The sequence below is a fragment of the Ochotona curzoniae genome, unplaced genomic scaffold (assembly GCF_017591425.1).
Source record: "Ochotona curzoniae isolate NIBS_2020 unplaced genomic scaffold, NIBS_Ocur_1.0 contig_430, whole genome shotgun sequence".
Taxonomy (NCBI): domain Eukaryota; kingdom Metazoa; phylum Chordata; class Mammalia; order Lagomorpha; family Ochotonidae; genus Ochotona; species Ochotona curzoniae.
In genome coordinates, this window is record NW_024466219.1 from 1,895,334 (window position 1) to 1,917,484 (window position 22,151).

Below are 22,151 nucleotides of genomic sequence, written 5' to 3' on the forward strand. Positions count from 1 at the left end.
AGGGCTGCGGGGAGCACCAGGCGTCTAGCAGCTGAGGTCCCTCTGCTGGGGACCAGCACCAGGTGACAGCTTGATGAGCCGGCAGCGGCTGTGGCCTGGACCAGCGAGTAGAAGCTGTGTGTTCAGAGGCGTGTCTGTGAGCTCTGCTCCGCTCCCTGGGCTGGGGCTCTGTGTTTACCCAGTTCTAGCTGGAGGCTGCATGAGACCAGGGCCTACTACAGCAGTCCACATCCCGGGGCGTGAAGCCTGATGAGGAAGGGTAGGGAATGGATACGCACAGAAGCGTCCTGTGTCGTGAGCACATACTGGGCGTGTCACTCAGGCTGATAATTTCCTGTGACTAAGTTTCCTTTTCTGTGGACGGGGGCTAATGGTACTATCTACCTCATGGGTTGTTGGGCTTAGAACGTACCAGAAAGTATTACCTTCTCCTCTGTTTATAATGGAAAACTGGGGCGTGAGAGTTATGGAGACCTGGCTTAGAATGGCCTCTCAGGTTCTGGCTTGGTGCAAACTATCAGAATCCCCTTGAGCTCTCAAAGACAGCTCCTTCCTGTGGGCCTGGGACTGCAGGGAGAGTGCAAGAAAATTTGGAAGCTCCTCTGGGGTGGAAGGGAGCTCCAGCCTGGAGACCCCGTGTCCTGGTGCTGGGCGATCCAGGAAGTGGGGGCTGCAGCCTGGAGACCCCGTGTCCTGGTGCTGGGTGATCCGGGAAGGGAGGGCCAGCCTGGAGACCCTGTGTCCTGGTGCTGGGTGATCCGGGAAGGGAGGGCCAGCCTGGAGACCCCGTGTCCTCGTGCTGGGTGATCAGGAAGGGAGGGATGCAGCCTGGAGACCCCGTGTCCTGGTGTTGGGTGATCCGCGCAGGGAGGGCCAGCCTGGAGACCCCGTGTCCTGGTGCTGGGTGATCAGGAAAGGAGGGCCAGCCTGGAGGCTCCCTGCCTGTGACCTTCAGAGGGCTCAACAGGGAGAGTACTTCCATGATCCTCACCTTTACAAAGGGGGAAACGACTCTGAGCTACCAAAGATTTTTCTCTGTATTCTTCAACATTTCCACTTTCCCATCATGCATCATTGTTTTCATCTTCATATTATAATTAGCAATAAAATAGCTTAAAGGCAAAGAATTGACTTGTTATTTAAGAGTAAAAATTGTACCACCATCACTAAAGAGCCCCCCTCGTGGAGCACCTGTAGGGCCAGTGCTCCGTACTGTGTGTTTTGGTGTCATTCTCACGGTGGCCTTGGTGTCCAGCCTGTGGGCCTGGAGAGGAGTGGGAATCGGCAATGTGATGCTCCGTGTAACCTGGCTTTTGGACGGGCCGTGGGAGGTCGGGGGTCTTGCAGGAGGGGCTCTGGGGTGAAGAAGACATCTCCATGCTTTACGCTGAGAAGTTCCCAGTAGGAAGGGAAGTTAAACTCGCTAGTGTAGGAATAAACTGAAACCCAGGACAATGAAGTGACAGTCCAGGGAAGAGGCGGCCAGCTGGTGGCAGAAGACCTCGTAGACTGGCGGCTGGCTGTTCCTGCTGGCCTTGTGTTCGCCGTCTGCCGTGTGAGAAGAGCCATGCCCTTGGCTGGAGTGTGAGAATTCAGACCCAGGGCTGCTTGTGCGAGGCTGCAGGTCGTGTTCCTGTGAGCTGGGGTTGTGAGAAACGGCAATGGAGCAGTGCCAAGAAAAGTAGGATTCAGTAGAGCCATTTCTGTGGAGTCTCATGGGATTTTATATACTGAATGTTAAAGGATTCCTTTTGAAGCTTGTTGTTTGCAGAAAGCACGAGCCTGTGACAGAATGGCCCAGTGGGTGTATGTGAAATGGCGCCCTGTGCCTATGCTGTTACATAGGGATTGATGAACGGTCGCACTGTCACAGTTTTGAGATTACACAGTGATGTTCTGAGAGCTATTTGTAGTTTGTGAAGCTTTCACATCATGAAGAATCCTCCAATCTGGGCGTTTCAGAGGCTCGGTAACTGCGTGTCTGAAGCATCCCTGCCCGCAGCACACACACCGTAGAGCCGTGTGCCGGGGATGTCAGAGGACACGGGGAAGGAAGGCAGGCAGAGCGCCACGAGCTTTTCCTGGGCAATAGCATGCTACCCTTACACTTGTGTCATCAAGGAGAGAACATGCTAGGGTCTGTCTTTTTAAAAATTTATTCATTTCTATTCGAGAGGCTGATTTACAGAGAGAAAAGGTAGGAGAGACACAGAGAGGGGTCTTCCTTCTGCGAATTCACTCCCCACATGGCTACAACAACCAGAAGTGAGCTGATTCAAAGTCAGGTGCCAGGAGCTGCCTCTGTGTCTCCCAGAGGGATGCAGGTGCCGGAGGCCCTGACTCACCTTCGCTGTCCTAGGCCATAGGCGGGGAGCTGGAGCAGTAGAGTGGTCAGGACTCAAACTGGCACCCATATGGGACGCAGTGCTCCGGCCAAGGACTAGCTTACTAAGCCCCAGTGCCAGCCCCATGGTAGTATTTTTCTTCTGATAAAGGGCTACTTTGGCCCAGGATAACCGTTGTTAATCTCTTTTTTTAGTTACCTACTGGGGAATCATACTATAGAATTACTTTTCACCTGAACGAAACAGATTGCAACTTTAAAAGCAATAACAATTTTAAGAGGTAAGGAGAAGACTTGATGTCTTTGGCAGAAACCAAGGCTTGGATTAGAACAGAGACATGTCTAGACAGAAACGAAGAGCACAGCACTTCCCTGGGAGCTCAGTAGGGCTGAGGAGCAGGCAGGAGCAGGAGGAGCAGGGAGGAGCAGGCAGGAGCAGGAGGAGCAGGGAGGAGCAGGCAGGAGCAGGAGGAGCAGGAGGAACAGGGAGGAGCAGGGAGGAGCAGGGAGGAGAAGCAGGGAGGAGCAGGCAGGAGCAGGAGGAGCAGGCAGGAGCAGGAGGAGCAGGCAGGAGCAGGGAGGAGCAGGCAGGAGCAGGCAGGAGCAGGAGGAGCAGGAGCAGGAGGAGCAGGGAGGAGCAGGGAGGAGAAGCAGGGAGGAGCAGGCAGGAGCAGGAGGAGCAGGGAGGAGCAGGGAGGAGCAGGAGGAGCAGGCAGGAGCAGGCAGGAGCAGGAGGAGCAGGCAGGAGCAGGGAGGAGCAGGAGGAGCAGGCAGGAGCAGGAGGAGCAGGCAGGAGCAGGAGGAGCAGGAGGAGCAGGAGGAGCAGGCAGGAGCAGGGAGGAGCAGGAGGAGCAGGAGGAGCAGGAGGAGCAGGAGGAGCAGGGAGGAGGAACAGGCAGGAGCAGGGAGGAGTAGGGAGGAGAAGCAGGGAGGAGCAGGGGGAGCAGGAGGAGCAGGCAAAAGGACCCGTGTGATTTGATAATCTTTTATTTCTTTTATGGCATACACACTTGTCTTGAGTTCCAGGTATTTTATAATGAAATGTTACAGTAGGTATTCTTATCCTGGCTCCTGAGTTCTGATTTTTTTTTTCTTATAGTACCCTCCTTTTTATTAGAAATGTAGACTAAGACATGATGAATTTGGACAAATGCTGTGTATGAATTTATTTTGTAATATTATACAGAATAATGTTCATTTTCAGGTGTGGTTGCCAAAGCAAACTGAATAGAAATAGCCACCTTTTGTATAATAAAAGCCAGTTTGTACTCCTGCCCAAAACGTTTTCTGAATGTTTTTGCAGCTTCAAAAATATTTGCTGAAGTCTTCTTGTATTTTGTCGCCTCACTCGGATCTTATACCTCCTGTTTGAACTGGGGCCTGGAAGTTGAGACTCAGAATTTCCCAAGAGAACGCGCTCTTTTAGAAATGTATGGCCTGAAAGTGTGGAAAAGCCAAGCACTTGTGTGGAAAACCACTTGTTTTGTGTTTGAAGGTTTGCCAGGTGCAATCAGTACTCCTCGGAAGTTGGTGTTTGTTTTTGTTTTGTTTTAGTGGTGTTTTAAAGGCAGTACTTACCTGGCAGGCAGCACTGGGCACAGGCGATGGTTGCAGCATCCGCTGGTTTGTGCTGCTCTAACTGTTCCCAGCTCATTGTTCCCCACCTGACAGAATAATAAGAAACCCACTGCCTTTGTTGGCCAATGCCGTTGCTCTTTGTTTATGATTCCATGCATAACAGAAGAGTATCAGGTGGATGGAAATGGCTTTATGGAGCTTGTATGGGGCAGGCCTTGGGGCTCCCAAGTAGCGCACACCCCAGCATCCCCTGGAACCGTCCACTTTTGCTCTTCGCTACGCTCACTTCTGTGTCAGATTTGACTTGGCAGTAATTGCAGCAGCAGCAGCCACAAAAGGCCCGAAATGCACCGATACGGCTAGTTGCCACTGAAAAATGGAACTGTATGGAATTCATTTCTGCCAGACCACAAGTCATGTGGAGATTTCTGTTTTCCCACGTGCAGATATGAGCGTAAAAGCAGTCCTCTAAAAGGACTTAAAGCCAGCTTAAAGCCAGCTGGGATGCCCGTAGCCCGTGCTGCAGTGCCCGCGTCTGGCCTGGCTTTCTGCCGTTGCACCTGGGAGGTAGTGAGGATGCCCTAGCCCTTGGACCGCGGCCCGCCACGTGGGAGAGCCAGAGGGTGCTGCTGGCTCTTGGCTTGGCTGGTCCACCTGGGCTGTTGCGAACCCGCAGATGGGAGGGCTGGCTCTCCCCGGCCTTTCTCTCCCTCGCCCGCTCTTTCTGTCTGCGCTCAGTTCTGCCCCATCCCTGCAGTTAGGTACTGACTTATTTTTGGTGTCTTGACCAATTTAGTCTTTTCTAAACTTTCATTTAGTGGAAGCTTTTGGGTTTGGCTTTTTCCAGCAAGTTTAATACTTTAGTAATTCATCCATGTATCATTCGTTCATCCCCTGTTGTGTAGCACATTTGACTTCACGGATATACCTCAAATTGTCTACCCGTTTTCCTTGTTGGACATTGCGCTTGCTTGCAGAGTTTGTTTGTTTTGGACAAAGCTTCTGCGAACGTTGTTGCATGATTCTTTGTATGAACATGTGTTTATACTTAGGTAGTAAAATGGTTGGGTCTTGTACAAGTGTATATATTCTTGCAGTTTATAAGAAAGTGCCAGTCTGTTTTCCAAAGTGATCTTACATTCCACGTTCCCACCAGCCGTGTGTTGGTCTCGGTGCCTGCTAACATTCAGTGTGTTATTCTCAAAGGTGTGTTTATGGTTTTAATTTACCTACCCTAAAGTCAATGACATTGAACATTGATGTGGGTTACTGTTTATTTAATTTCTGTCACTTTGGAGTTTGTTTCAATTGTCTATTTATTGTTTATTTTTAAAGATTTTTTTTCCATTGGAAAGTTAGGTACATAGAGAGGAGAGACAGAGAGGAAGATATTCTGTCCGCTGATTCACTCCCAAGCAGTTGCAATGGCCAGAGCTGAACTGATTCAAAGCCGGGAGCCCAGAGTCTCTTCTGGGTCTCCCATGCAGGTGCAGGGTACCAAGGCTTTGGGCTGTCCTCGACTGCTTCCCCAGGGCACAGGCAGGGAGCTGGATGAGAAGCGGGGCCGATGGGATTAGAACCGGTGCCCATGCAGGATCCTGGAGTGTGCATGGTAAAGACTTTAGCTGCTAGGCTGCTGTGCCAGGCCCATCAGTAGTCTATTTATTTTTTAAATTAACTATTTTACTTGAAAGGCAGAGTTAGAGAGAGAGCTTGTTTTATCTGCTGCTTCATTCCTTAGATAGTTGCATCATCCAGAGGCAGGCCAGTCCGGTGCGGGAGCCAGGAGCTGCTTCTACCACGTCAGCTCCAGTGCATTGGATTTTGAGGGCTATCTGTGGTTACTGCGGCGGGCCACACCAACTTGGTGACTTTGTGGACTTTCTAACTGTGGGTGCCGGTCCTCAACCCCTGCTTGCTGTAACTGACAGGGAGGTAAGCTGCTTGTGGGCTTGATTGATTTCTTGTTTTGCTGAAGCTTTTTTTAAAGCTTTTGTAGAATAAAAAAAATACATTAATTCTAGAGTAAACTTGTTTCTGCTTATAGTGAGGCTCTTGCCTGTCCTTCACTAATCTCACCAAGTGAAAGCCCACACAGCTTCTCCCTGCGGCTCACGTAATTGCTGGACCTGCGGGATCCCTACAAACCTCTTAGCGCTGTGCTTTGCTTTTCCAGGAGCGCTGCCTTCTGGGCCTTGTGGGGTTGGCCGTGCCTGCACAGCGTGCAGCTCCTGCAAGGCTTCGTCTTCCCTCTGTGGGGCTGTGCTGGCTCCTCAGCATCCTCAGCACCAGTCCCTGTGGTGTGGCAGCTCGGACCTGTGTTGTCTGTCCCTCATCCATGCAGGATAACGGCTCCGTGCTTCTCTGCTGGGTCGTGTCTGAACAGTTTTCTGTGTCTTGCCCGGCAATTTTAGTTATTTGTGAGAAATTAAGTTCTAGCACGGAACTCCCTCATGGAGCATGTTGGATTCGAAAGTGTCTCTAGCAGGTCACTAAGCCAATCCATCATGCGTTCTCTGCCTTGGAAAGCAGATGACACTCTGCCAAGCATGTTTTATGCACAACCCATGGGGCACATGGAGCAGAGGTGAAGGGTGTGGTACTTGGGAGTCAGAGCAGTGCTTAATCACGTCATGGATTGGTTGCTTTGCAAAAACAAAAAAGACTTAGAGAATCACACTTGTTTTGAAAGGGTAAACACTGCTGGCTTTGGATTAGGAAATAGAAATTATTACATGCAAAGTGGGCTATTTAGGTAAAAGATTTATAAGCAAATGTTACAAAGTTGAACAGTCATGATTAGAAAGTCATGTCACATTAATATGTCTTCATGAAAAGTTTTTAATAATAACCAATGGAAATGCTGTTCTTGGACAAGGTTTAGTGTTTTATAAGAGAAATTCCAGCAGAGCAAATTTTATGAAAGGAATTAAGGATTCAGTATATTAGAACAGATTATTCGTTATTTTTAAGAATTAAGTTACATTACTTAGTTACTCTATAAATACCAAGATATACAGAACATGGTGGATATTGTTCCAGCATATTCATATGGGGAAGAGTGGCTAGAGTTTAGTTGCGCAAAGACATACGAAGACCATTACGTAGTGTATGAAAATCATCAAGCACTGGCAGCTGTGTTTCTTTGGAGTCGTGGATGTAATTGAAGCAGACCGGTGGATAATCTGATCCGCTTTTCTGAAATCACTGTGTGGCGTGGGCACACACTGGGTCTCTTGTTGTTGGACCCGTTAAGAACTGCCTTCTGCCTTTTGTGCCCCTTCTCCTGAAGTCTTCTACCTAAACCACTCTGTGATGGCATTGCATGGCACTTGGTGAAGGGCTGTGTTCCTGTATTGAATCCTCTCAGTTAGATCTCGTAGGGTGTGGCCCATTGGCTGCTGCCTTCGTTGTTAACTAGAATTCCTACCACGAGTGCATGTCTGTAACTAGATGGATCTGAAGCTTTGGACGAGTGCGTAGGTCTTTTCTCCACCCCCCATTCCATGCCAAACGCTCTATCCCCTTTAATTTTATCCACTTTCAGTACATTTTCTACCCTACAATCTGTAAAACTTCTAAGGAAAAAATTGATTCCAGTTTCCTCTAACACTGTGCATTTCATAAGGAAATGAACCTATGGCATGTGGGTGATGCCAGTTTCAAAACAGTCCCTTCGCAGCTTTGTGACCGTCCTGAAAGATACTCTAATTACCGATGTGCCTTTGTAAGTTTCCAACGTGGGTGAATGGATTCTGTCTGAAGGCAGGTTGCCGGTGCTGTCTGGCTCCACAATGAAGACCACACAGATTTTGCCCCTTTCAGTTGAGCATTACACTTCCCAGGTATTTTGGCTTCAACAGCAGAATAGAGATTCTAAGAGTTGGAGATTCAGACATGTGTGTGTTCTTTTGGAAGAAAACTAATGGGGAGAAGAATGGTGGGCAGGTTGAGAGAGAACAGAAAGGGAGAGAGGAAACGAATTATGTGAATACTCTGTGATCTGTTTATATAATCCTGCGTAATGTAAATAAAGTCAACACCTAAAATATACAGTGAAATAGAAAAATAGCTGAGAGATTCCTTTGATGCTAGAAATGGTAGGCCTTAAGGAATTTGAAGATAAAGTTAGGATGAATCTCCTTTGCAAAGGTTGAGGCTTTTTTTTTTGTTTAATTTTTTGTTTGTTTTAAGACTTTTAAATTAATCTCTTATTTGCCCGGAATGTATTTGTAGAGAAAATATGTTTGAATTTGTAAACTCAGATCAAATAAAAAGGAAAAGTCTGTAGTATCTTTTTGAAAATTGAGTTTACCATATCAAAGCTGATCTTACAAATGTACTGTATCATGCAGTTATGGTGCAGAAAGATTTTTGTCATGTACTTTGTCCCCAGAGCACAAGTCTCATCACATCACACCCTGTTTTTGCAGTACTTCTCTCGTTGCTTCTCATCTTCTCCACCCAGTCCAGTGAGATAAGCTTCCTCAGATATTAATCCCATCACACCTTGTCCCTGTTCTGGAAACTGACCCTTACTGCCAACTGAGTGGTTTCCAAGTTGCTTTTGTTGGAATTCAGTCCTGCAGTAATTTGGCTTCCTCTTGCCATCTAAGTAAATCAGCAGGTATTTTGTGATGCTCCCTTCTGAGCTGGAGTTGGGTTGTCTCCCTCTGTCTCCAAGCAGTGCTGGGGCCTTGGCTGCCTGTGCAGTTCTGCCTCGAGCCTCCAGCATGGGGGAGCCTGGCCTTCCAGCCTTTTACCACTTGCCTTTCCACCATGGGGTTCACCCCTTCTCCATGGCACCTTTGCCGGGTGAATCCCTTCCTAGTCTGTGCAGAATTTGGCATCTGTGATGTAGTATTTTCCCACCCCCCCCAACAGAGACCCCCTTTTAAAGTTACTTAACGGTTCAGTAACTCTGACATGGAATTTGCAGGAAGTGGCATGTTGCAGATCTGTTGAAGATGTTTGTTCTTTTGAATTGACAAACACGGTATATTTTACAATTTATGGTATCCTAGGAGTTGAAACATCAATGCGAATACTATTAATAGTTTTCTAATTAGTTTTTGTGTGTCTAATGTGTTAGTATAAATTTTACTACCATGGGAATCTTTTCTGAAATCGCAATCCGTTCAGTTATGCTAAAGGTCTAATTAAAGAACTCAAAATCCTTTCAATTACCTTAAAGATCTAATTAGTGAGTTCCAACTTTTGCCCTTTCTTCCACCCACCCATCCTTCTTCCCTCCGTCCTCCTATTAAATAAACAAGCAAGCAGATGTTTTCAATGAAAGATTTATGCCAATTCCTGTGACTTGAAGTACCTTAACATTTTTTATTGCCTCTTTGGGTTAATATAAGGTACTGTTTTCTGTAACAGATATCTTTAATAAGTTACAAATAACACATTTCTCCCTGTTGATGATGCAATTATCTATTGTGATGTTTTTCAAGTGAAAGCTTGATATCTAAGTATTTCATTTTTTAAAAAAGACTTATTTTTATTGGCAAGTCAGATATACAGAGAAGAGTGGAGAGAAAGATCTTCCCTCTGATGATTCACTCCTTAAGTGGCTGCCATGGCCGGAGCTGAGCCAATCCAAAGCCAGGAACCAGGAGCTTCTTCCAGGCCTCCCATGTGGGTGCAGGGTCAAAAGGCTTTGAGTAGTCTTCAACTGCTTTCCCAGGCCACAAACAGGGAGCTGGATGGGAAGCGGGCCGCCGGGATTAGACTGGCGCCAATGCAGGATCCCGGCGCTTGCAAGGCGAGGACTTTAGTTGCTAGGCTACTGCACCAGGCTCCAGGTTTTCATTTTTAATAGATTAATAGTCTTGATTAATTTTACTTCATTAATTTTACTACAACATATTTTAGATGTTTAAAGTATTAGATAATTAGCCCATATTCCCATTTCTCTGTTTGGTTGCTGAGAGAAATACTGCAAGTCACTTTTCTTGCCAGTATTATTTCTTTGTGTTCAGGCCAAGGCATCTGATTTCTTACTGAATTATAGAGCTGTATTTTTAAATTGTTCTCAAATCAAGATGCTGACTTCAGTATTTTTAACCCAGACGTTTGTAGGGACTATGTAGCTAATTACAGTAGGAACTAATTACAGCTCAGAAAGAGAAAGGCTCCATGAGTGTTCCATTCACAAAGCGAGGCCAGAGAGTCACTGGTGGTTCTGTGGGCTACGAGGAGCTTCCTGCGTGCCCCTCGTGGGCTCGGAGCAGAGTTCCGAGGCCTGCCCATCAAGAGGGACTGTGCAGAGTCCCTGGCCCAATGGTCTGCAGAAGACCTGTCTGACGTTGTCCCTGGATGAGGTAGCTGGCGTTGGAGTTGTCTTTCCCCAAGGTGGGCTGCGCACGGATCATTACATGTCAATTTTAAATTGCTTAGATTTACCCCCTGACCTTAAGCTTCGGTTCTTCATTAGTGCCACATTTAATCATTGAAAATGGGCTTCAGGGCATGCCTTGTGTCTTAGCCCTTTTTCTCCCCACTGCCTCGGTTACTGAGCGTGTGGTAGTGTGAGAGGCAGGAAGCGGCCTGTGCAGTGCCGTGTTGTAAGCATGCAAGCACATGGAGGGAAAGCAGTGCCTGCCTGTGCCAAATCAGAGTGTACAGGTGGCAAAATAATGGGTGTTTGGTAAAATATGATTTTCTTGTTTTTAAAGATTTACTTATTTTCATTGAAAAGAGAAGAGAGAGAAAGATCTCCCATCCACTGGTTTACTCCCCAAGTGGCTGTGATGGCTGGAGCTGAGCTGATCCAAAGCCAGGAGCCAGGGGCTTCTGGGTCTGCCACACGGGCTCAGGGTCACAAGGCTTTGAGCCATCCTTTGCTGCTTTTCCAGGCCACAAGCAGGGAGCTGGGTGGGAAATGGGAAACAGATTTGGAAGGGAGACAATTTATTGGGATAAGGAAAAACTGCTTTTCTTTAGGTAAATTATGTTAGAATTGTTTTTTAGTCTCTCCATGAAAAAAAAACTTAAGAATTTTTGACATGTGTGAAAAGGCAATTCAGAGAACAGGCAGCCAGAAGTTCACAGAGAGAAAATGTCTTGGACTCTTATGAGATAATGACAAAATGGTATTAATTTCTAGATTTGGTAAGATACATGGTGCTTGTCAATTTCCAATCTGTCAGCTATTTTCTCACTGAAAGTAACGTGTCTGACTTTTTATGCTTGTAATTTTGTATTTTTTTCTAAAGGACTCTTGATTTGTGGAGTTATAGCTCTGCTGCCCTTGGGTCTGTTTTTGAATAGAAGGGGTTCCTGAGAAAGAGGTGTATGCTCTGTTCTGGGGTGGCTCCCCATTGGTGAGCAGTCCTTCGGAGCCCGCGCCCTGCCTGCAGCTGGCGAGGTGTGTGCTCTGTTCTGGGGTGGCTCCCCATTGCTGCGCAGTCCTTCGGAGCCTGCGCCCTGCCTGCAGCTGGCGAGGTGTGTGCTCTGTCCTGGGGTGGCTCCCCATTGCTGCGCAGTCCTTCGGAGCCCGCGCCCTGCCTGCAGCTGGCGAGGTGTGTGCTCTGTCCTGGGGTGGCTCCCCATTGCTGCGCAGTCCTTCGGAGCCCGCGCCCTGCCTGCAGCTGGCGAGGTGTGTACTCTGTCCTGGGGTGGCTCCCCATTGCTGCGCAGTCTGTCCGAACCGCACCCTGCCTGCAGCTGGTTCAGAGCACGTGCTTGTCCCTGATTGGCTGTGCTCGCAATGAACAGGGCCCCTGGAAGCGCCCCAGGTTGGCGTATTCTGTGCCACTTGTGTGTCTGGCATGGAACCTCCTGTTGGGTCAGATGACTGTTCTGAAAGTTTTATTGACCTGCTATGAAATTCCTTTTCAGGCCATCTGGGAGTTGCATTCCTTCGTGGTTGTTAATGTACTTTGATCGTTTTGTTTAAGATAGATAGACGCAGTGTCTCCCCCAAAGACCCTCACAGGCTGTGGGTCAGATGTTTCCCATATTTCTTTTCCTCCTCCCTGCACCACTGGTGTCGACAGGGTTGTTCAGCCTCTGATCCGCCTCGCTTCCCAGTCTCCAGACATCCGGATTGCCTTTTGGTATGCGGACGGGTCTGACTTTTCTGTAATTTAATCTGTCGCTTTCATTTACTTCCCACTTTGCTTTTCTGTCTTCTCTTAAGGACTGTAGAGTGCTTCCCAGCTGCCGTCTCGCCGTACTGATTCCGTCGTGTGAGCTAGCAGCTTTTGTCTGTCGCTTACTGAAGGTGTGGCAACTGCTAATGTTCACCTGTTTTATTCCCACGTTACCAGGAAAATGCAGACTGTTACGCATACTGAAAGATCTTTCGCGAAGGGTGGAGGAGATCTGGAAAGAGTTAGTGTGTGCGTGGTGCTGCACTTTTACCTCCTTTATAGCATTTACACATCAGCAGCCTTGGAGAACGAAGGGACCTTTGACGTCCACCAGTTCTGAGTGCGGGTGCACTGAAGGCTGTGTACATGGCATTTCCAGGCAGAGCTTCTGCAGTTCCTGTTTTGAGGGTGCTATGATGTTAGTTCCCAGGAGACTGATTGGAAATAGGAAGTCTGTGATGAGATCTGAAGATCAACACAGGTCCAGTGAAGGTACATGCAAGAGTCCTTTAGTGGCAAACGAACTGACTGCCAAGGTAGCGTTCCTGTAACAGTATCAGGAGTCTTTCAGAACAGGTGCAAATCCTCAGGAAGCATGGGGACAGCGATTAGAGTGTTGGCAGCGCCCATCACGCGTCGTCTGGCCATGAGTAAGCCTCCACAGGCAGTTAGGGGCTTCTTGGCTGTGTGCGTTTCTGCTAACTGATGCACAGTTGTAGTCTGTACACTGATGACCATTCCAAGCCCAGAGAGCGGATAACTGACAGTGTGGGTTAATGTAACCAACTGGTCAGGAGCTAGTGTGGGATAGCGCGGAGTTAGTGCAATCAACTGAACAGCTGACAGTGTGGGTTAATGTAACCAACTTGATAACTGACAGTGTGGAATTGATGTGATCAGTTGGATAACTGATAGTGTGGGACTGATTTAATCAACTGGATGACTGGTAGCACAGGATTAATCAGTTGGTCGGTCAGCATTGTGGGATCAATGCAATCTCGGGTTAATGTAATCAATTGGATGGCTGATGGTGTGGGGTTAATGTAATCAGTTGGCTTCTATTGAATGTTTAATTCTTGTAAATCATTGCTCTCTTGTTTGGAAGCTGAACAAACACGTGACAGTGAATGTACTTTCTCAGTGGCTCCATCAAGCCGGCACATAATTTGAAAATTGTGCAGTCAAAATTATGTTCGGAATCTTTGACATGAACAGGACTGGGCACTTAGCAACCCAAAATCTAGCAGTCTCTTTGCTTACTTGGTCCCTCTCCCTCTGGCCACTTCATCCTTTTTTTTCTTCCCTCAGCATTTGGAATCTGAGGTTCCTTTTGAAGATAGAAATGGAGAATAATGGGCACTCAAAAAATGTCACCCTGTGTCATATCATAGTTGTTAAAATCATAGGATTTGGAGTCCTATTCCTTTTTTTTTTTAATTTTATGCTTACTAGATATCTGTTACCTTTGAAAAGTAAATATCAATTCTTACAGCAGTGATTAAATGAGGTGAGTTTTGTGGCATGTTTAGCGTGGAGCTTAGCAGGTGAGTCTGTTTAAATAGACACTTGGATGCTGCGGAGAGCCTGTCCCCGAAGCCGAGGTGGCGTCTCCCCGTTAGTGTCGTCAGCCTTTGGGTTCAGAGGGATCATTTATTTCTCCATAGATCTAATCTAAGTTGAATTCAAGTTTCTAAGCCTAATAGCCAAATCTCAGACTCGCTGCAAAGTTGTTCTTGGCAATGAAATGTGTATTTCGAGGTCTTTTGGGAAAGGTCCTGGGGACCTTCTTTAGGCATGTGACGTAAGAGGAGAATAAAATTTCTACATGTGCAGTGGAAACCTGATGCTCCTGTGTTTTAGCTTCTTCCAGTAAAATGTGAGGGTCAAGGGGAGCAGCCTCGGCAGATGCCTGCTTGGTTACTGCAGGCTCACACGTTGCCGTCTGGACTGCTTGAGCTGTTTAGTGACTGAAAACAAACGCTTGCAAAGACCCTGTTCACATGTATGAAATGACATTTGTAAAAAAGTGTTTTGCTGATTGGTGTAAACAGTTGCTCTGTGCAAAGCTGTTTCTCACACTCCCTGTGGTGAGAATTTGCCCATCGTGACCCCATCATGACGTGCCAGGTGCACAGACTTTGCCAGCTCCGCAGCTGCTTTCAAGGGAGCTCCTTTTGGGCTCCTAGGTGCCCAGAGCCGCTCGTGGCCTCCAGGTGAGCAGTTCCACATTCATGGGCAATGGCGTTTTGTGTGCCTGCATGTGTTAGTATGTGCGTTAGCGTTGGAGCACCTGTTGGTAGATAATAAAGGTCTTGGCTGGGGAGAAGGAGCCAGAGGTGGTACTGCATGAATCCTCCCTAACTAGGCATCGTTTTGATTACTCAGAACTTGTGTGTAGGTTTGGTCTTTTTCCTGCTTTCAGGGCAGCCAGGAATGAGACCATATGTGTAAGTATACCGACGGATGTCTGGGTGCACTGTTAAACTTCTGCTTTCAAGCCAGGACGCATTGCAGTAGAACCACTGAACACACCGAGAGTTTCCCACACTAAAAATGTAGATGAAAAGAATGAAACAAGGAAAGTCCAGCAAAGCAAAAGGATTCCATAAAAGATAGGAATGATAAAGTCAGTGTTTTATGTCTTTCATTATTTGAAATAAAACATATTTTCTGGCAGGCTGAATTTCCTCTATCATTTATAACACATGGAAGTTGTGACTCATGAGAATTTTGTGCAGATAAATCAGAGAAATAAATTTTGGTACTTTAAAATAGGAATGATTTCATGCTGAGAAGCGCCTGTCATGTGCTTTTATTTTGTCAGCTGTTGGGCACAGGAAGGCTGTTCATGCGAAGCTTTGCTAGTGTTACACCGGTTGCCGGTGCTCATTGGGCTGGAAGTCGCTCTTCATCTATCCTCTGTAATCACTGGCGAGCTCCAGACTTTGGAAAATGCAGATTTATTGAGATATAATTCACACTTCATGCAACTGGCTCATTGAAAGTGTGCGGTACAAGAGTTCTTGGTCTCATGATCATGACCCCGGACTTTCTAATAATACCCTTCTAGTTTATAACCCTTTGTAGCCCATATTCTCAGTAGGCAGTGGGTAAAATTTTAATACTATTAGAAAGTCTTTTAAAAAAATTACAATGCGGGGCCCAATGCGATGGGGCAGTGGTTAAGGTCCTCAACTTGCATGCCCGGGATCCCATATGGGCGCCGGTTCTAATCCCGGCAGCCCTGCTTCCCATCCAGCTCCCTGCCTGTGGCCTGGGAAAGCAGTCGAGGACGGCCCAAAGCTTTGGGAACCTGCACCCGTGTGGGAGACCCAGAAGAGGCTCCTGGCTTCGGATCGGCATAGCATCGGCCATTGCACTCACTTGGGGAGTGAGTCATCGGATGGAATATCTTCCTCTCTGTCTCTCCTTTGTATATATCTGCCTTTCCAATACAAATAATAAAATAAATCTTTTAAATAAAATTTTTAATAAAATAAATCTTTTAAAACAAAATTACAATGCGGGCCCGGCAGCATGGCCTAGCGGCTAAAGTCCTTGCCTTGAACCCGTCAGGATCCCATATGGGCGCTGGTTCTAATCCTGGCAGCTCCACTTCCCATCCAACTTCCTGCCTGTGGCCTGGGAAAGCAGTAGAGGAAAGCCTTGAGACCCTGCACCCTTGTGGGATACCTGGAAGAAGTTCCTGGATCCCAGCTTCGGATCAGCATAGCATCGGCCATTGCGGTCACTTGGGGAGTGAATCATTGGATGGAAGATCTTCCTCTCTGTCTCTCCTCCTCTCTGTATATCTGACCTTGCAATAAATAAAATAAATCTTTAAAAAAAATTACAATGCATAGATGATTTCTCATTTGCTGTAGCTTCATCGTGAGCACTACTAAACTATAGCATGGGTCACAACCACTTGTTTATGACCACTGACATGCAAAACGCATTGTAGGATTTTCCAGATGAGTTTACATTTCCTAAAGAGGAAATAAATGTGGGAATGGCCAAGGGAAAATCTCTCAGAAGGCCACAGGTGGTGACATTTCTTTGGTGCCTTTCCTAAGATCTGCAAGCCGTGACACTGGATTGAAGGTTTTCTTGAGTGGAATCTTCCTTTGGAAAAGACAGCTCATGGCAGTTTGGGTGAGATCAGGGTGCCAGCTCACTCAGACACAGGGAGGAGTCTGATTTCTGCAGGTCTGGATCACTTGTGATGGCGTGGGTTCTGTGCTTGATCACTGCAGGTCTGGATCACCTGCGATGGCGTGGGTTCTGTGCTTGATCACTGCAGGTCTGGATCACCTGTGATGGCGTGGGTTCTGTGCTTGATCACTGCAGGTCTGGATCACCTGTGATGGCGTGGGTTCTGTGCTTGATCACTGCGGGTCTGGATCACCTGCGATGGCGTGGGTTCTGTGCTTGATCACTGCAGGTCTGGATCACCTGCGATGGCGTGGGTTCTGTGCTTGATCGCTGCGGGTGCATATACGAGGAGGGGGAGATGGAAAGATCATCTTCTGAATGCTGCCTGCAGTCAGAGCAAGAGCACGTTTGTTCCAAGGTTCTTCCCTGAGATATGTGTGCATACTTACATTTATTCTCACAAGATAATGTGTGAACACATTTCAAAATCTTTGTGGAAAAGTGGGACTGAAAGATGAGTTTATTTTAGTGAAAAATTTGGGGGATTTAGGAGTCTTGGAAAAGTTCATGAAAATATATATTCTACATAAACTGCATAGGTTTAAAAAAATGAAACTTCCCGTTTTGCATGAACTTTTCCAGTTACCGTCCTGCGTCCTCCTTTGTCTGAGTGCTTGGTGGGGAGAGACCACAGGAGAGTTTTCATGGCTTTAACTTCGTTGTGTCTGACTTGGACCCTCTTTGCCCTACAGACCAATTCTTCCTCCTCTTGTTCCCTTTTCCACTCTTTCTCAAGGTTTGTTCTTATGTATCTGAAAGACATAGTGACACAGGGCATCTTGTTTGGTCGTGATGGCTGGGGCTGGGCCAAGTCGAATTCAGGAGCCAGTGCGTAGCCCATCGGTTGCCGCTTTGCCAAGTGAGGCAGCCAGGACTCACACTTGTGCTCATTGGGATGACAGTGTCACAGGTGGCAGCTTCGTCAGCTGTGCCCCAGATCTGTAATTCTAGGGGTCCTTTGTGCTCCAGCTGGGTGCTCGTAAATGCTCACTGCCTTCTGAACAAATTGAGTTTATTCCTTTCTCATTTATACCTTTTTATTTTATACCTCCCTCCATTGCCTACTTAATTATTACACTGTCATATGCCATGTGTTCTGTGAAGGCCGGGGATGACAGTGGTAAACCAGTCAGACGGAGCTGCACTTGATGGCCTCGGGGCCTTGTGTGTGCACCGATGCTTGGAAACATTGGTTCACTTCATATTAGAGCGACAATGTACTGCAGAGCATCCGTAGTGATTAAGAGAGAGTTCCTGGTGATAGAAATGAGCGGTCCAAACATTCTCACATTACTCTTTATTCCTTTTGCCATAATAATATAATTTCCAATATTGGGAGAAAATTTCTCACAGGCAATTAGATTTTTTTTAAAACTCTCCAGTGGACTGATTGGCCGTAATTTCGCCATAACCCTTTTTAAGTCCTGTGTTGGTAATCCATCTATATTTTCCAGGGAAATGAGTTGTATCTGTTTTCAATTTGTTCCCTTCTCAGCAGGTTTATTTTCAAAGTGATTTTGGATTCCTGACACAAATCTGCACTGTATCTTTCCCTGTAAGAAATATAATGATATGTGGTAATCCATTTGTAAAAGGCTCTCAAATGCTGGTGATTTGGAAATGAGATGAACAATAGACTGCTTCTATTTGAACGCACTTATCCTGATGAGATGCAACTAAATTAGAAAGGTGTCTGTGTTGTTAAGCATGCACAGGACTTAGTGATTTCCATCTATGCTAATAGACATTGGGGTTCGCTTTCCAGGAACAGATCATAGCTTCTGTGTACAAAAGGAAAGGTGCCTGTAAGGGGCCCTGCCGGAGCGCCTTGTGAGCTGAAAGGATGCCTGTCATGGCCTTCCCTTCTATTTCAGCTTGATGTGACTGCATTTCATGATGAATCCCCATGCAGTTCTGGGGAGTGTCTGCTTTCCAACTACTTATGTTCTCACACTTTGTTTTTCCCTTAGAAGCCAGCAGTCTACATTCTTGTTTTTCTGTCCTTTGCTGGTTTCATGATCTCAGAAATCATCTTCCTGGTTGGTTGTTACCAGTTAACTTTATCAAATGTGTTCTCAGTCCTTGCATTTGTTCTTCTGTTTTTTTTTTTTTTTTTTTGGTTATGAGGATCCTTCCAGCAATGTTGTGTTGACATTCAAATGCGAGCTCTCTCGTCATTTCATGATGCTTCTCACACTGGTTTATTTGAGACCAGGGAGAGCAGTAGAGGGAAAGCTGCTACTGCCAGCCCAGGGTTGCATTGGCAGGAAGCAAGAATGGGGAGTGGGTCTGGGATCTGGGCCTCAGACGCAGGCAGTACCATCTGGGCTGTTGCTGTCCGAGTGCCCTCTTAACCCTGACACCACACGCCCAGCCTGTCACCCTCCTGCACTTGTTCCATTATCATCTTCATTTTGCTGCAACGTCATTGAGCTTACTCCATAGGCCACCTGTACCGTGTGATGAGCGTGACCGTGCAGTTTTCGGCATGCAAAGAAATAAGGTGTGGTTCTTGAGATATATGAAAAATGAGTAATATATAGTAAATGTCGAAAGTTGAGTAAGTAAGAGAAGAGCAGTCACTGTTGACTAAAAACGTACTGCAAAGTCCCCCTGCCTGGAAGAGTAGAAAAACAAACATTTACTTTGTGCTGAACATAATTGCCTCATATTGTATGAAAATGTAGCCCAGCTGCTCTTTTACCTTTGAGAAAGAAAATATGATGTCGTGACATAGTACTTTTTATAGAAAATAAATATACTGTGCGGTATTTGTTACTTGGCTACTTAATTCGTGGCCATGTCTGTTGCATTTTTAGTAATGTTTTGTTTTTACTGGCATGACATTAGCTCTGTTGAGGCTCTTCTGTCTGACTGCAGAAGTAGTTTATGATGGGATGTGGTTGTGAAGGGTCCCTGACCGGAGAAGGGTGAGGTGGATCAAAGGTTGCCGTGGTGCAGGGTGGGCTGCGGTGCAGCCAGCCTGTGCCTGTCCCGGCAGGCGTGCTTTGCTAACGAGGAGCGTCTGCTCTTGCACCAGTGTCTTGTCACTGGGAAGTTTCCCTCGTTCACACTGGGCGTTGGCGCCTTGTCACAGGGTGACGGTAACTGCATGCTGGGTGTTTCCCTCAAAGCTTGTTTCCTGAAGACATTAAGCATTACATTGATAAGAAGGAACTAATCATTGTAATGACCAGTAGGCCTAATGTGCACACAGTTTATTTGGTAATTATCTGAGTGCGTATCATTAGTAAGTTGCATCTAGAAATAATACAGATCTAGAAATGGTGGATGAAAAAGGGATTTCACAATTTGACATCTCCTTTTCACAGGATTTAAAAATTGTTTTTCCATTTCTCTTGAGACTTAAAAAAAACCTAATATATTTGTAGGTTTCACTCTACTTGTTTTTAGATTCTCTGGTCTCATTTTGATTGTTTTATTCCAAAATAGAAAAATCTGAAAAACAAATCAGTATGCTGTTCTGACTCTCGGGTGGTGTCTGAAACCTCACGGTGGTGCAGGACCTGCCTGCGTCGTGGGGTTCATCACACACGCCCCGCTGGACCCTGCTGCCTGACGCCCCTCACACTTTCATTTCTCTCTTCCAGGTGTTAAAATGGGTAGAAGAAGCAGTGCAGGCCTCCAAAGTCCACCTCCTGTCCACGGATCACGCGGAACAGGCTGTCAACACTTGGAAAATCCCTTTGGATCCCAGCCTGAGAGAGGTCACCGTGTCCCTGAGTGGTCCTTCCCCTGCGATTGAAATTCGCAATCCTTTAGGTGGGACCAACAGCAGAGGGGGGAACACAGTTTTTTCCCCATACTTTTGTTAGGTTATTACTGATGATGAGTAAATGCAATGTTTTTAGAAGTGGTCGGGGAAGAAGTTTCAGTCGAACCTTTTGGTTGAATTAACCTGAGATTCAAGAAGCTAAATCTTTTAGTATTTAAACATAAGGTCCACTAAGTTTAATTGTAGTGAAATTATCTCAAAGAGGAATATTTACCTTAAATTCAAAGTTATATTCCAAAATATAAATGGAAGTATTTCAGAGTAATTTATTTGTAGGATTCTGTACTCTGTTATTTTTAAGTGAATCTTGCTTTCCATTTGTAATTTTCCACTCTGTTCTTTTGTTGATAAGGTTAGACAGAAGCAATTTGGCTTAAAATCAAGTTTATATTCTCAGTAGAAAAAAATGTATTAATTTGCTTCCTCAACTATGTCTAATAATATTTACCTGATTCCATTGCTGGCTGACAATCCCAATGTGACAGGCTTGGAAGAGCACTCGAGGGGGCAGAAACTGTCCGCTTTACTATTTGTGTGAAGAAAAAGTACATACCTATTAATATCATTTAAAAAATCTTATTTCCACCAAGGCTTCAGGAAGTGTTGTATCTTTTCTCCCTTTGTGAATGTGTTTAGGTGAGGAGGAAGTAGCTAGCTTTCCTGCTCCGAGTTAGGAAGTAGCAGGTAATTCCTGAAAGCATCCGCTTGCACGGGGCTCTTGGATGCATTAATGGTACTAGCAGGCTTTGAAATTTCAAACCCAGAAAACTCTTGCTAGATTCCCACAGCTTTGACTTCCTCGGTGGCTTACCTGTGTGCCCCTTACGTATGTTTCCTGCTTTGGAAACTCCTGGGCGTGTGTCCCACAGTTTGGATTTGAACTTTGCAAACTTAGAGCTGACATTGTCAACTTGCAGTAGTAGTGTGTTCAAGAGGCAAGAAGGAAGTGAATAGTAAGCTGTAGTTCAGTGTGTGTTTGTTTTTCTTCTAATTTAGATAAATCTCAGGTTAGTAGGTGTTACACTACCTCATTAAATTGCCTCCTTGCTGTACACCTGTGGCCGGTGAGAGCCTTCTCTGTACTTTGTGATGCCCAGGGCTCTCCTGCCAGTAAGACTCTGAGTGTGCTCCGAAAGAAGGAGCTGTTGAGTCTAAGTATCTCTAGTGACTGCACGCGGCTTCCTGGTAGCTGAGGATCGTCACGGGGCTGATTCCAGTGGGCGCGTTGTTAGTCTCACTTTACAATGAGTTGGCATAACACGCGAGAGCCCTGGTGTTTGGGACTGTGCCCGGAGATCCTACAGTCAGGTAGGCTTTGTATGTAGAGGCAACAGTGCTTTGAGATGTGGGCACAGATGTCTGTCATGTGGTGCTCCTGTATCCTGGAAATGGGGTGTCCTTGCCAGAGTGGAAAGTCAGCGCCCTTCAGGATCGCACTCTAAGCTTTATGTGGTATAGAATCAGGTAACTTACACAGCCACGGGAAAAATTACACTTGTTACCGTTATGTCTGTCTCTCAGGGAAGCTGATAAAAAAGGGATTTGGCCTGAATGAGCTGCTGAATATCCACAACTCTGCCAGAGTGGTGAACGTCAAAGAGCCGGCAGCTGGGATCTGGACAGTGAAGGTACTGTTGCTACACCAAGTGTGCTGTGTGTATTATCTTACATTGGTGGTGGCATGCTGTGTAAAGCGTATACACTAGTTTGTTTATATTTATTCTTAGAATCATGGAGATGTTTAACGAAGTTTTTAGTGAAAAGCAATATAGAGAGAGTGCATTTGTACATGATGTTGTGATGCCGTGAACCGGCCAGGATTTTGGTCATGAGCAGCGTCAACGGCCAAGGATTCGCTTCGTTTCCCACATGGTTTTTCTTTCATCAGATCTGAGACTGATTTTATTGTCCAAGCCCTGCTTCCAGCGTAATCACAGATGGAGCCAACAGCTGATAGCGGCTCGGGCTGTAGGCCGTGGTGTGGAGCTGCGTGGCTGTGAACCTCAACCCTGCTGCTTCTCAGCTGTCCTGTGTGGGAACAGGAGTTGGTGCCTTGCTGTCCTCCTTCGGGACTTGGGGACTGCAGGAACCCTCCACCAGTCTTCACAGCCCTGGG

General features: G+C 46.4%; 1 protein-coding gene across 1 annotated transcript in view; it reads left to right on the top strand.

Annotated features, from left to right (window-relative positions):
* Nucleotides 1–22,151, top strand: part of HMCN1 (hemicentin 1) — a 350,746-nt gene that overhangs the window by 95,208 nt on the left and 233,387 nt on the right. The window contains exons 5-6 of the mRNA XM_040985773.1: nucleotides 19,851–20,022; nucleotides 21,557–21,663. Of these exons, the coding sequence (XP_040841707.1) occupies nucleotides 19,851–20,022; nucleotides 21,557–21,663 (279 nt within the window). The remainder of the gene's footprint in view (nucleotides 1–19,850; nucleotides 20,023–21,556; nucleotides 21,664–22,151) is intronic.